Below are 14,759 nucleotides of genomic sequence, written 5' to 3'. Positions count from 1 at the left end.
AAGCTGCAATGGTTTTTTACTGATTTTTTTTTTTTAAACAGAGTCTTGCTATATTAGCTAGACTGGTCTCGAACTCTTAGGCTCAAAGCAGTCCTCCCACCTCGACCTCCCAAAGTGCTGGGAGTATAGGCATGAACCACTGCATGGGGAAGTCTTTGTTTTTTTTCTGTCATAGTAAACCTAGCATCATAAAATGAGTTGGAAAGAAAGTCTGTCTTTTCTATTTTCTGAAATAATTTACGCAAGGTTTTTGTTTTTGCTTTTGTCCTTCAGTGTTAGATAGAATTCACCAATAAAGCCATCTGGACCTAGAGTGTTCTCTTTTGGAATATTTAAAATTATAAATTCAGTTTCTTTAATAGATGCAGAGCTATACAGATTTTCTACTTTTTTGTATCACTTTTGATAATTTGTATTTTTTGAGGGATTTCTCCACTTAATCTTGGTTGTTTATAAAGTTGTTCCTCATATTCCCTTACTGTCACTTTAATATATATAGGATTTACTTATCTAACTCCCTGTTAATGAACACTGGAGGGAAATTCATGTGCTGTTGTGATTCGGGTGTTAGAGAGGAAGTGAGTAGATCCTTGTTGAAAAACACAAATCTCCCTCTTACTATTCTATGATTTGTCCAGTGTGATAAACTAGACGTTTCGGCTGACAGGCTCTGAATAGGCTCTTCTAACAATCTTATCTGTAGTTTATTCCAAACTATAGAAACATGTCATTTTCACCATGATTTGTGCGCATATCTCACACACACACACACAAAAATCTGTTTTTGCTCCTTCAGGTCATAATGCAGCAGCAGGATACATTCATCAAACCCATCCTCCAAGTCATCGTAAGTACCCACATACGTTTCATGTCAACTTTTTTACAGCCATAGAATTATAAATGCTGTTCAATAAAGGACAGACAGATTTGTTCACTTTAGGAAATTCCCCCCCATCGTCACAGAAAATAGGCCAGTCTACATTGTAACCCTGAGAGGGGAGCCAGGCTTTTTGAAAAGAACATTATGTTAGCTGCCGAGTTCCACTGTCTTGGAGGCTCAGATCTAAGGCTCGGCCTCGCTGTTTTCCTCCACCTCTGGCACATGACTGTGGTGCTGCTTGCCCTTCTGCCCTTGGGTCTGTCTGGTTCACGTCAGCCTGGTATATGACCTCCAGAAATAGATCTACTATGGACTTGTCTCCTTAAAATTCTTCAGCTAACACATCATTTATTTAAGGGGTTCTCACACTTCAGTGGGAGTTTGAAACAATGGAGGCAGCACGCGGGCTCACGCCTGCACGTTTTCAGGCCGCCGGTCTGATGGGGCTCTCTGCTGCACTCAGTCTAGCTGCCAGTCAGGTGGAGGCTGTGGGTACAGGTTTCACTTCCTATGGAGACCTGCTTCTGCTCTCTTTCAAGTGAGGATAAAGGTGCGGTTCTGCCACCTCATCGTCACGTGCACATGTCACTTATGTCTCTCTGTGTCTATCTCCACCCCAGTTGTTAGCCCCTCAGGACAAGGGTTCTTTTTGTTCACTTTGTATTGTTAGCATGTTTACTGCACAGCACCTTGTGTATTCCAGGTACCTGGTTATTTTTTTTTTTGGTAATTGATTTTCAGCCAAATTGGAGTCAGGGCTGAGAACACAGAGTATAGGCAGCTCGTTTTACTTCCCTCTGTATTGCGTTTAATAATGTTAGTGGAGAGAGGTTAGTGGGAAAATCGTCAAATCCAATTTTCTTTTACATGGATTTAGGTGTCAAGAGAATGGGCAAACAGTTCAGTTAGTGTTGAGCTAATGGCAAAGCCACTCTCCTGCCACTTAGGTGTACTTATCCCTGGGGACGGGGCAGACATGCTGGCTAATGAATCAAGTTTTCTGTCCTAGAACATCCGTCCCATCACCACAGGGAACAGTCCGCCACGTTATCGACTGCTCATGAGTGATGGAGTGAACACTCTGTCATGTGAGTATGGGGTATCCATCTAGAAACTGGTGAGTGTTGAAGTGGCAAAAGCACACGCAGCCCTTTGGTTGCCATAATTTGGGAGCATTCATGAAGTCCGTGTTTGCCTGGCTGTGTCCTTCATTCAGATGGAATTGCAGCTGGCAGGGATCATTCTAACAGAAGACTGGAGGTGGTGGGAAGCTGCCACTTGGCTTAATTAATTTTCTCTAACTGGTGTTCTATGTTTTCTCTGATTAATTTCCCTAAGGATGATATTGACATTTAGTGCGTATGATGGGTTAGCTGCCCTGTACTTTCCTTTTTTGGAGTTTTATTTCTGTGTTGGAAGCTGGAAAGGAGAGAAAGGAGAGAATTTAAAAATTATTTTGGCCACTTCAACAAATTCACACATTTAAGAGTAGCAGCAAATGTTTAACAGCCAGCAAAATAGATAGTTTTTCACTGTGCAGAGTCTGACCGGTTTTAATTTCAGGGACATTTAAGACATTATTCTTCTTTGCCAGCACAGGTTGAGTAGCTTTCAGATTCTTTAGGCTGCAGGACTTTGGAGGCTAAAGAAATCTCTGCTTTTCAGCTTTCATGTTGGCCACACAGTTGAACACTCTTGTTGAGCAAGGACAATTGGCCAGCAACTGCGTTTGCCAGATTAACCGATTCATTGTGAACACCCTGAAAGACGGAAGGTATGTGGTGTGTTTCTTTCTGTCTTACTGTGTTGTAGAGTGGGAACTGATTTTGAACAGAGAAGTATATCGGTTGCCAGAATTCAATTAGGAGTGAAAAAGACAGTAGTGAGTTTTCACCTAAGAATTTGCAGCTGTTCAGTTAAGAACTCAGGTTGCGGCCGGGTGCAGCGGCTCTCACCTGTCACCCTAGCACTTTGGGAGGCTGAGGCGGGCAGATCACCTGAGATCAGGAGTTTGACAGCAGCCTAACGAATATGGAGAAACCCTGTCTTTACTAAAAAGACAAAATTAGCTGGGCGTGGTGGTGCATGCGCCTATAATCCCAGCTACTCGGGAAGTTGAGGCTGGAGAATCACTTGAACCCGGGAGGCGGAGGTTGCAGAGAGCCGAGATTGTGCCATTGCACTCCAGCCTGGGCAACAAGAGTGAAACTCCATCTCAAAGAAAAAAAAAAAAGAAGAACTCAGGTAGCCGACACATGGCACCAAAGGAAGAGAGATATGAAAAGAAGTTGGAAATTTCAGAGCAGAAGATTAAAGTAGAATGCAGAAATTTTATTATTTCTAGTTTCTTCAGAAGCAATATTTTTAGGATTTCCCCCAAAAGTATCTTATCTTTTTTTGTTTGTTTTTGGTAGAGACAGGGTTTTGCCACGTTGCCCAGGCCGGTCTCGAACTCCTGAGCTCAGGCAGTCTGCCCACCTCGGCCTCCCAGAGTGCTGGGATTACAGGTGTGAGCTGCCACACCTGGGCTCAAAAGAAGTCCCTTATTTTACAGCAGAAAATGACAATTATTTCGTAATCCTGCTTTTTTTTTTTCAATCTTGAATTTTTTATATTAAATGATGTATTTAGCCAATATAGAATATGTGGAACCACATGTGGTGGCTCACGCCGGTAACCCCAGCACTTTAGGGGGCTAAAGTGAGAGGATTGCTTGAGGCCAGGAGTTTGAGACCAGCCTCAGCGACATAGCCAGACCCTGTCTCTACAAAAAAAAATTTTTATAATAAATTAACCAGGTGTGGTGGCACACGCTACAGTCCTGGCTACTTGGGGGGCTGAAGTGAGAGGATTGTTTGAGGCCAGGAGGTTGAGACTGCAGTGAGCTGTGATCGTACCACTGCACTCCAGCCTGGGCAACAGAGAGAAAGGCCATCTCTGAAAAAATAAAACAAACTTAGAAAAAGAATATGTCGGACATAGGTTGCTGCATGCTAGAAACACAATGATGAACAGAACCGTTATTGCTAAAAAATGACTTAGTTTAGGCAAGGTGCAGTGGCTCACACCTGTAATCCCAACACTTTGAAGGCCGTGTAGGGAGGATCACTTGAGCCCAGGAGTTTGCGACCAGCCTGGGCAACATAGTGAGACCTTGTCTCTACAAGAAAAAAAAAAAGTTAGCCGGGCGAGGTGGCACATGCCTGTGGTCCCATCTACTTGGAAGACTGAGGAGAGAAATGCCTGAGCCCTGGAAGGTCAAGGCTGCAATGAACTTGGATTGTGCCACCGTACTCCAGACTGGGCAATAGAGGAAGGCCCTGTCTCAAAAAAAAAAAGCAAAACATCAACAACAACCACAAAAGATAAAAAACTATCAACAGTACTAAGAGGCTTAAGTAATTGGTTTTTAAAAATTCTGTTACACTGATTTTAGGACTCTTGACATTTTCTCCAGCTGTTCTTTTTTCCCACCTCTTTAATTTTGATGTCTGGCTGGGTTGGATTTCACTCAAGAGCTGTTTTCTGGAATGGCTCTTTAGTACTGTATTCCCCATTATCAGCTTATTGGCCTTTATGCTAGAATGACAGCTTTGCCTGGCTGGCTGTCCTTAGGTCATGTGGCTTTACCTCGGAATCTTGTCTTCTGGCATTGCATGTGGATCTGGAGAAGTCTTAAGGCCAGCTTGATTCAATTTCCTCCCTTGTGGAAGGCTTTTCTTTTTTCTTTTCTTTCTTTTTTGTTTTAGGTCTCACTCTGCTTGCCCAGGCTGGAGTGCGGTGGCACTATGAGGACTGACTGCAGCCTGTGCCTCGTGGGCGCAGGTGATTCTCCTACCCAGCCTCCCAAGTAGCTGGGACCGCAGGCGCACACCACTGTGGCCGGCTGATAAGCTTTGCTTTTTCTACCTATATTCCTGAAGATTTGTTTCTTTATGCCTCAGCTTCAGTACTTAACCAGGCTATGTCTCAATCACAATTGTCCATATTCTTTTTTGTTTCAATTTTCCTGGCATGTTGTATGCTCTTTCAGTCTGCAGATTCAGTTATTTTAAAGAAATTTTTCTCTGTGTTGTTCCTTAATGCTGTTTTCTATTTCATTTATTGAGTTCCAGTTTTTACATACGTTGTAGATAACTTTGGCCTCCGTGTAGGTCTTTAGTTCACTTTAACCTTTTTCTAAATGCACGCATTGGCTTGCCTCAGGGTTTTCCAACATAAGAGTACGGTTTTTAGCTTTCTTCTGTTCCTCAATCTTCATAAATTATTAGATGTATAATAGTATTGATTTTGTTCTGATTTTTTCTTTATATATATATGTATAGAGAGAGAGAGACGGAGTTGCCCCATGTTGGTCAGGCTGGTCTCGAACTCCCAACCTCAGGTGATCCACCCACCTCAGCCTCCCAGAATGCTGGAATTAAAGGTGTAAGCCACCATTCCGGCCTGTTCTGATTTTTTTTTTTTTTTTTTTTTTTTTTTTTTTTTTTTTTTTTTTTTTTTTTTTTTTTTTTTTTTTTTTTTTTTTTTTTTTTTTTTTTTTTTTTGAGACGGAGTTTCGCTCTTGTTACCCAGGCTGGAGTGCAATGGCGCGATCTCGGCTCACCGCAACCTGCGCCTCTGGGGTTCAGGCAATTCTTCTGCCTCAGCCTCCTGAGTAGCTGGGATTACAGGCATGCACCACCATGCCCAGCTAATTTTTTGTATTTTTAGTAGAGTCGGGGTTTCACCATGTTGAAGGATGGTCTTGATCTCCTAACCTCATGATCCACCCGCCTTGGCCTCCCAAAGTGCTGGGATTACAGGCCTGATTTTTTCTTAGCTGCTCAAACTCCCTTTTCTTCATCTCTTGTTTGAGCTCATCTTTTGGCTGTTACTTTGTTACATTTATAAAGTACTTACATTGCAAATCTCTTGAGAAGGGCGGCTCTTTTCCTTGGCTTCTGCTTTCTTCTAGAGTGGGTTCTTGAATGGCTGCTGCCTCCCCATCCTTTCCCTTTCACGCATTGTTGTGTGTTGTATCGTTGCTTTAACGTCCCTTTTTATTTTGCTCCTGCTTAATGTGGATGGTCCTGTCCAGACTTTGTATTTGCTCCAACGGTCGTCTGAGCTCCATACATCTTGCCAGCCTTCTCACTTGGGACCTTTTGTCTTCCACTCCAGGCTACCTTTGAGTGCTTAAGTGGAGCTTTCCATGGTGTTTGTGTCCTCCAAGGCATGGCTGTGGGACAGCGGGCAGAGCCTTGCTGGGATTCAGTGCAGTCCTTGCTGGGAAGCTCTTCAAGCCGTTTCCCCAGTCAAGGATGCAGTTCCCCTCCCATGGGCTCTGCCTGACTTCCCACCTCAGCTTGGTGGCGTGTCTAGTATTCTTCTGTGCCTCTGCTGAGAGCCCATGTGTATGGCTGGGCTTATTTACTCCTTGCTTAAAAGGTGATCATGTAGGTTTATTCTAAACAGGACTTCAGCAGTCATCCTTGTACGTTTATCTTGACGTGGTTATGCTTTTATTTCTGAAGAATAGATTATTAGAATTTGTGTTGTGGGGTCAAAGGACAGCTGTGGAAAGTATACCAATTATACTCAAATTTTATGTAAGAGTGTCTGTTTCTGAATGAACAAATCCACAGAAACAAATGCAATTATTGGTTCCCAGTGGCGGGAGAGTGTGGAGCGGCTGCCACCGTGTGCAGGGTTTCTTTTGGGGATGACAAAAATGTTGTAGAGTTAGGCAGTGGTGATGCTTGCGTAACTGTGGATATATAGAACCCATGGGATTGTACACTTTGAAAGGGTGAATTCATTATGGTTCATGAATGATACCTCAATATAAACATGTTATTTAAAAAGAAGTGTTTTCCATTAAGCTTGTCAACATACTGTGTATTAGCAATTTAAAAAAAAATAATTATTGGCCGGGCACAGTGGCTCACGCCTGTAATCCCAGCATATTGGGAGGCTGAGGCGAGCAGATCACCTGAGGTCAGGAGTTTGAGACCAGCCTGGTCAATGTGGTGAAACCCCGTCTCTACTAAAAATACAAAAATTAGCTGGGCGTGGTGGCACTGGGGAGGCTGCAGTAGGAGAATTGCTTGAACCCAGGAGGCAGAGGTTGCAGTGAGCCGAGATCATGCCATTGCACTCCAGCCTGGGTGACAAGAGTGAAACTGTCTAAAAAAATAAAACATAATAATAATTATTATTTTTACCAAATAATTGACCTCAAGGAGATCAATTATTTTAATTTAAATTTCCCTGTTAGGTCAGGTGTCTTTTCATGTATTTAGTAGCTGATAACAGTTCTTCTCTGTATAGCTTATTATATACTTTGGTGGTGCATGCCTGTGATCCCAGCTACTCAGGAGGCTGAGGTGGAAGGATTGCTTGAGTCCCACAAGTCAAGGCTGTAGTGAGCTATGATAGTGCCACTGCATTCTAGCTCGGGTGACAAGGCCTTGTTGCAAAAATAAATAAATAAGCAAAAGCTTTGTTGGAATGCAAATGACTGTCTTAATTTTAGATAGTATTTGATATTAAGTCTTTTCATCCAAGAAAGTAGTATGTGTCCATATGGTTTCAGATTTTCTAGGTACACAATTGCATTATCTTCTTATTCTAATATTTGTCATTTTGTTTCTTGTATTTTTAAAATCTAACAGTATTGGCCGGGCTCAGTGGCTCACACCTGTAATCCCAGCACTTTGGGAGGCCAAGGCGGGCGGATCATAAGGTCAGGAGTTCAAGACTAGCCTTACCAACATGGTGAAACCCCATCTCTACTAAAAATACAAAAATTAGCCGGGCGTGGTGGTATACACCTGTAATCCCAGCTACTCGGGAGGCTGAGGCAGGAGAATCACTTGCACGTGGGAGGGAGAGGAGGGAGAGGTTGCGGTGAGCTGAGATTGTGCCACTGCACTCCAGCCTGGGTGACAGAGTGAGACTCTGTCTCAAAAAAAAAAAAATCTTACTGTGTTGACTAGCACCATCAAAACTTTGTTGGACGATGGTAATATCAGCAGTTGCCTTGTTAGTACCCTGATTTAAATAGAAATGCTTTTGGTTTCACTGTTCAGCGTGGTATTTAGCATTCAAAAATACACACTTTACCATGTTCAGGTTTTTTTTTTAAGTTCTCAGGATTTTATCAGAAATGGCTTGTAAATTCTTTCAAGCTTTTACTACATCTTGATATGATCATATTTTTTTTTTATCCTTTTACACAATGAGCAGTTTTAATAGATTATCTAGGCCAGGCGCAGTGGCTCACACCTGTAATTCCAGCACTTTGGGAGGCTGAGGCGGGTAGATCACTTGAGGCCAGGAGAGACCACCCTGGCCAACATGGAGAAATCCCATCTGTACTAAAAATACAAAAATTAGCTGGGCATGTTGGTGCATGCCTGTAATCCCAGCTACTTGGGAGGCTGAGGCAGGATAATCACTTGAACCTGGGAGGTGGAGGTTGCAGTGAGCCGAGATCGCCCCACTGCACTCCAGCCTGGGCGACAGAGTAAGACTCCATCTCAAAATAAAAAGATTGCCTAATATTCAACTCTTGTTTCGTTCTTGCAATAAATGCTGCCTTAAAAAAAGCCTACACCAGGCTGTTGGCTCATGCCTGTAATCCCAGCACTTTGGGAGGCCAAGGCAGGTGGATCACCTGAGGTTGGGAGTTGGAGACCAGCCTGGCCAAGGTGGTGAAACACTGTCTCCACTAAAAATACAAAAATTAGCAGGGTGTGGTGGCAGGAGCCTGTAATCCCAGCTACTTGGGAGGCTGAGGCAGGAGAATGGCTTGAATGTGGGAGGCAGAGGTTGCAGTGAGTCAGGATTGTGCCACTGCACTCCAACCTGGGCAACAGAGTGAGACTCTTTCAAAAAAAAAAAAAAAAAGATAATCATATTACCTTGTTCATTTTCTTTCTCTTTATTTTTTAAAATCTTTATTCTGGAAAATTTTAAACATCTACAAAAATAGAATACACAGTAGTCTGATGAGTCCCCAGGGAGCCCATCATTCAGATTGGTCCCTGTTACCCAGTTTTGCTTTCTCGCCATGCTTTCCGCATCCGCTCTCTGTAATTTTGAAGGAAGTCTCAGACGCATTATTTCATCCCTAAATATTTTAGTATATATTTTTGGAAGTTAAGAACTCTTAAAAAGACACAATACCATTTCACACCTAAAATAACAAATACCCTGTCAGTGTTGTATTTCTAGCTTTTCGTGTGTGTGTGTGTGTGTGTGTGTGTGTGTGTGTGTGCGCGTGCGCGTGTGTGACAGCAGATTGATGGCTGGTTAAGTCTCTGAATCGTAGGCTCTGCGTCTACCTTGTTTCCTCCCTTATTGTTTATCTGCTGAAGAAACCAGGTCATTTATCCTTCTGCTAGCGCAGTTTACCACAGTCTGGATTTGGCTGATTGCGTCCCTGTAAAGTCATTTAATGTGTCCTTGTCATCTATATTCTCTGTAAGTTGATATTGGTGTATTCTTTTAGTATGCTGCTAGATTCGCCTTGCTGATATTTTATTTAGGATTTATGGGATATTACAGGAGGAAATTAGTTTTAGTGTTTTGTGTGTGTTTTGTCTTAGGTTTTCATATTAGAGTAATACTAAATGATTCATAAGCCTTCTATTTTTATATGTTCTGGAGTGATTTGTATAATTTTGGAAAGTAGTTAAATATCTAGCACTAAGTATCGGATAGTTATTATAGGGAATCCGTCATTTCCAGGAACAGATAATTCCCGGCTTATTTTAGCATAACTCTGATGTGAACCCTGATAAGGGTGGCACAAACCGATTGATTGTGCGTAAAAATCCAAAATACAGCAGTCAGACATTCAAAGTGTAAAGCATGATGAAATTGGGTATATTATTGCTTAAATACTGCTCTAGGTCAGTTTCTTCGTCTCCACTGCCACCAACCTCATTCAGGCCGTTATCATTTCGTCTCTTTGCGTCTCCCTGCCTCCACTTGTGTTCCCATTAAATTCCTTCTTCATGTTTTAGTTCCTTTTAAAGTGCAGACACGATTGTGATATTCTCATCAAGTATGTATTGAGCAACAACGTGGGCCCTTTGCTTCATTAAGCACTGGAGGATACCTGCCTTATTGACAGTACAGTCTAGTAGGAGACAGACAATAATAAAATCATCGCTAATGAACGTATGATTAAGACGGAACAGAGCGTCGTGAAGGAAGGAAATCATGGCTGTAGGAAAGACTGGAGCAAAGCAACCAGATCTAAACTAGAGGTTAAGGAAGTGTCTCTGGAAGTGACGTTTGAGATGAGAGCTAAAAGATGAGTGTGAAGTGAAGCAAAATGTGCATGAACACAACTCTGCACCCTCGGAGCAGCACGGACAAAGGCTTTCTGGCAGGAGGGACCATCACATGTGCGGACCTGAAAGACGGGGATTGCAGAGGGCAGAGGGCAGAGGGTAGGGCAGCAGCAGGGATGCGCTGGAGGGGCGTTAGCAAGGCCAGGCCAGCCATGGCAGAAGTCTTTATTTTTGGCTGAAGGTCATTGGAAATGAAGGTTTCAATCAGAGTTAAAATCAGTCAGAGAACTGTAAGTTCTTAAAAATGGGTCATAGTTATATATTTTAGAACGTCTATTGTCATAATTGGTTTTCACTGGGAAAAAGTCATTCGCTTAGAGAAGTATGTGCTTCTGAAAACAGGCCGTCTCTTTTTATGCCGCATATTCTCATGTTTAGTAATCTAAATTCTTACCGTGTCAGTTGCTCCTTGAAGATATGGTACGTAGCAAGAACACCGCATTTTAATTAAGGAACTAGATGGAAAATGGAAAGCTTGCAATCATAAAAAGCCTTGATAATGATGCAGTGAAAGATTAAGAGAAATATTTATGAAAACAGATGACAAACAGGAAATAGTTTTATCAAAATGATCATTGGGGAAAGCATTTTGAGTAGCTCATCGTTTGAACGGAATTTTTCTAACTTGTTTCTATTTGTCTGCCTTTGCAGGAGAGTAGTTATTTTGATGGAATTAGAAGTTTTGAAATCAGCCGAAGCAGTTGGAGTAAAGATTGGCAATCCAGTGCCCTACAATGAAGGTAAAATAAAATGCTTTTACATAGGTTGTGGCACTCAGTTGAATTCTACCTTATATGTTCGGAATTCTACCTTTTGGATTCAGTTCGACTTGTTCGTGTTAATAAAATGATAGTGATTCAGGGCTCTAGGAGTCAGGTTTTTTCAATACTAAAGAAATGATGTATGAAGAAAGGGCACAATGAGAGAGGAGTGGGCAAACGGAGTGGGCACGGTGGCTCATGCCTGGAATCCCAGCATTTTGGGAGGCCAAGGCAGGTAGATCACTTGCGGTAAGGAAATTGAGACCTGTCTGGCCAACGTGGCAGAACCCTGTCTCTCTTAAAAATACAAAGATTAGTCAGGCAAAGTGGCACACGCCTGTAATCTCAGCTACTCGGGAGTCTGAGGCAGGGCAATTGCTTGAACCCAGGAGGGGGGAATTTCAGTGAGCCAAGATCGCACCACTGCACTCCAGCCTGGGCGACGGAGCAAGACTCTTGTCTCAAAAAATAAGAAAGTAACGGAAAAAGACTCAGTTATAATAGACTAAAAAGAATAAACACCTAGGATATTATCGGATAGCTGTAATATTAATGAGAAATGTGTTTTCCTAAGATGTAACTGATGCACACTTTTGTTTTTAGAAAGTGTGAAGCATGTGGTCTGTATGACTGGCAGCTTTTAGAATTATCTCTGTTTACTGCTAAGCCGTTAGTAAACTCTGAAGGTAGAGATCATGTTTGTTCTAGTGCCTAACTTGTAGCCAGCCTTTAATCAGTTTTTGCAGAAACAAGTTGAATATATAACATTATGTTACTGTGATTATCTCTTATGTTGAAATTACTAATGATTTAATTTTCTTATGAAAATGTATAGAAAAGCACAATGAAATCAGAAAAAAAGTCCATTGTTTCTTCTTTGCATCCTAGAAAGCTGAAAAACTTTCATTATTTTAGGCCAGAGAGACAATTCCAGAGAAAGGCAAAAAGAATCTTCAAATCACTGGCCCCATTGAAGGGAAAGATTGGTTTGCCCTTATGCAAAGTCAAAAAAATAAAATAAAAGCCTCACTTTACACCAAAATAAATCCGAGATGTACTTTTTAAAGTTAGAAAATGAAACCATCAAAAATCAAGAGGAAGAGGCTGCACAGATAGATTGGAATAATTCACAATGAATATTTGATTAAATTGAAATTTTAAAATTACGTGTTAAAAATAGGAAACCAGGCACGGTGCCTCACACCTGTAATCCTGCACTTTAGGAGGCCGAGGTAGGAAAATTGCTTGAGTCCAGGAGGACGGAGCCAGCCTGGGCAACACAGGGAGACCCCATCTCTACAATAAGCTTTTAAAAACAGCCAAGTGTGGTGGCTTACACCTGTAGTCTCAGCTGCTTGGGAGGCTGAGGTGGGGGGATTACTTGAGCCTGGGAGGTTGAGGCTGCAGTGAGCTCTGATTGTGCCGCTGCCTTCCAGCCTGGGGGACACAGCGAGTGTCTGCTGTTCCCCACTGCAAAATTAAAAGTATGTAAACTTAAACTGGGATAAAATATTTGCAACCCATAGGATTGACAAAAAAAAAAAAAAATGCTATCTTTACTATTTATGGAATTTTTTACATATTAAGGAAAAAAGTACTTCAGTAGCAAAGCAGGCATTGGAGAAAAATAGATTGTCCTCTGTAGAAGGAAAACACATGGCTAACATGTTAGAAAAACTCTTCACGCTGGCTGGTGATGTTTGCCTTGTTCCTGATCTCAGGGAGAAAGCATTCAGACTTTCACCATTAAACATCATGTTAACTGTAGGTTCTTCTTAGAGTCTTTTTATCAGAAATAAAGAAGTTTGGCCGGGTGCGGTGGCTCAAGCCTGTAATCCCAGCACTTTGGGAGGCCGAGGCGGGTGGATCACGAGGTCAAGAGATCGAGACCATCCTGGTCAACATAGTGAAACCTCGTCTCTACTAAAAATACAAAAATTAGCTGGGCATGATGGTGCGTGCCTGTAATCCCAGCTACTCGGGAGGCTGAGGCAGGAGAATTGCTTGAACCCAGGAGGCGGAGGTTGCGGTGAGCCGAGATCGCGCCATTGCACTCCAGTCTGGGTAACAAGAACGAAACTCCGTCTCAAAAAAAAAAAAAAAAAAGAAATAAAGAAGTTTATTTGTATTCCTAGTTGCTGAGGGCTTTCATCAGTAATGGATGGTGAGTTTTGTCAAATGCTTTTTCTGTGCTTGTTGATGATCTGATGATGATCATGTGGTCTTCTTTGTTAGTTGGTTAATGTGGTGAGTTACACTGATTGTTGTTTTCTGGTTTTTTTTGAGACAGTCTCACTGTCACCCAGGATGGGATGTGATGCCTTCTCGGCTCACTGCAACTTCTGCCTCCCGGGTTGAAGTGATTCTTGTGCCTGAGCCTCAGAGAAGCTGGGATTACAGGCGTATACTACCATGCCCAGCTAAAATTTTTTTTTGTATTTTTAGTAGAGACCGGGTTTTGCCATCTTGGCCAGGCGGGTCTGAAACTTCTGACCTCAAGTAATCCACTCACCTCGGCCTCCTAAAGTGGTGGGATGACATTGCGCTCACCCACAGTGATTGATTTTTGAGTGTTAAACCAATCTGGGACCTCTGGGTTGAGTCTATGTCGTGATAGATAATGTCTTACTCTTTTTGCATATTGTTGGATTGGATTTACTGAGTCCATTTGATTTGGTTTACTTTGTTTAGAATTTTTGTATCTATATTCATGTGAGATACTTTTCTCCTGTTTTCTTTTCTTGTTGTAACTCTGATTTTGATATCTGAGTAACCCTGACCTTATTGAGTCATTTGCAAAGTGTTTTGTTTTAAATTATCTGCTGCACGTTGTGCAGACTTGGTATTACTTCTTCCTTAGATGCTCATTGAATTCACCAGTGAAACCATCTGGGCCTGATTTTTTTTTCATGGAAAAGTCTTAAACTATAAGTTCAGTTTCTTAATAGAGAGATATAGGGTTATTTAGGCAATCTTTCTTCTTGAGTAGACTTTGGTAGATTATGTGCTTCAAGGAATTTAATCATTTCATTTAAGTTCTTGAATTTATTAGTTTATAGAAATACAAATATTCTAAACACCCCAATTATGAGAAATTATTCGATGGATTAAAAAAATACGTTTCCAGCCAGGTACGATGGCTCACACTTGTAATCCCAACACCTTGGGTGACCAAGGCAAGCCGATTTCTTTAGCTTAGGAGTTCAAGACCAGCCTGTACAACAGGATGAAACCTAGTCTACGAAAAGTACAAAACATTAGCTGGGCCTGGTGGTGCTCCTGCACCTGCGGTCCCAGCTGCTTGAGCCCAGGAGGTGGAGGTTGCAGTAAGCCGAGATGGCGCCCTAGGCAACAGACGGAGACACCATTAAAAACTGTGTGTGTGTGTGTGTGTGTGTGTGTGTGTGTGTTATCCTTTGAGTATCTGTAGAATTTGAGAGTTTTATCAATTTTATTGATCTCAAAGGAACGACTTTTGGTTTTATTGATTTTTCTCATGTTTTATATTCTATTGATTTATGCTTTTGATCTTTAATATTTTTTTCTACTTTGGGTTTTGTGTGTTCTTTTTCTTGTTTCTTAAGGTGGAAACTGAGTTCATTGATTTGAGATCTTTTTTTCTAACATAGGCTTGTAGCATTATAAATCCACCCTTAGCTACTGCTTTAATAGTATCCAGCAAATTTGGATATGTTATATTCTGATTCGTATTCACTTCATAAGACTTTCTTATTTCCCTTTCAGTTTCATCTTTGACATTCTGTTATTTTA

General features: G+C 41.7%; 1 protein-coding gene across 3 annotated transcripts in view; it reads left to right on the top strand.

The window, feature by feature from the left end:
* The window catches only part of RPA1 (replication protein A1), a 66,695-nt gene that overhangs the window by 6,973 nt on the left and 44,963 nt on the right, over positions 1-14,759 (top strand). For all 3 annotated transcript variants that reach the window (XM_017541650.2, XM_017541651.2, XM_037743161.1), the window contains exons 2-5: positions 797-847; positions 1,890-1,968; positions 2,546-2,654; positions 10,879-10,967. In XM_017541650.2, coding sequence (XP_017397139.1) covers positions 797-847; positions 1,890-1,968; positions 2,546-2,654; positions 10,879-10,967 — 328 coding nt within the window. The remainder of the gene's footprint in view (positions 1-796; positions 848-1,889; positions 1,969-2,545; positions 2,655-10,878; positions 10,968-14,759) is intronic.

This window comes from Cebus imitator, unplaced genomic scaffold, assembly GCF_001604975.1.
Source record: "Cebus imitator isolate Cc_AM_T3 unplaced genomic scaffold, Cebus_imitator-1.0 Scaffold136, whole genome shotgun sequence".
Lineage (NCBI taxonomy): Eukaryota > Metazoa > Chordata > Mammalia > Primates > Cebidae > Cebus > Cebus imitator.
The sequence above is the reverse complement of the archived record's forward strand: the minus strand, read 5'-3'. Positions and strand labels throughout refer to the sequence as shown.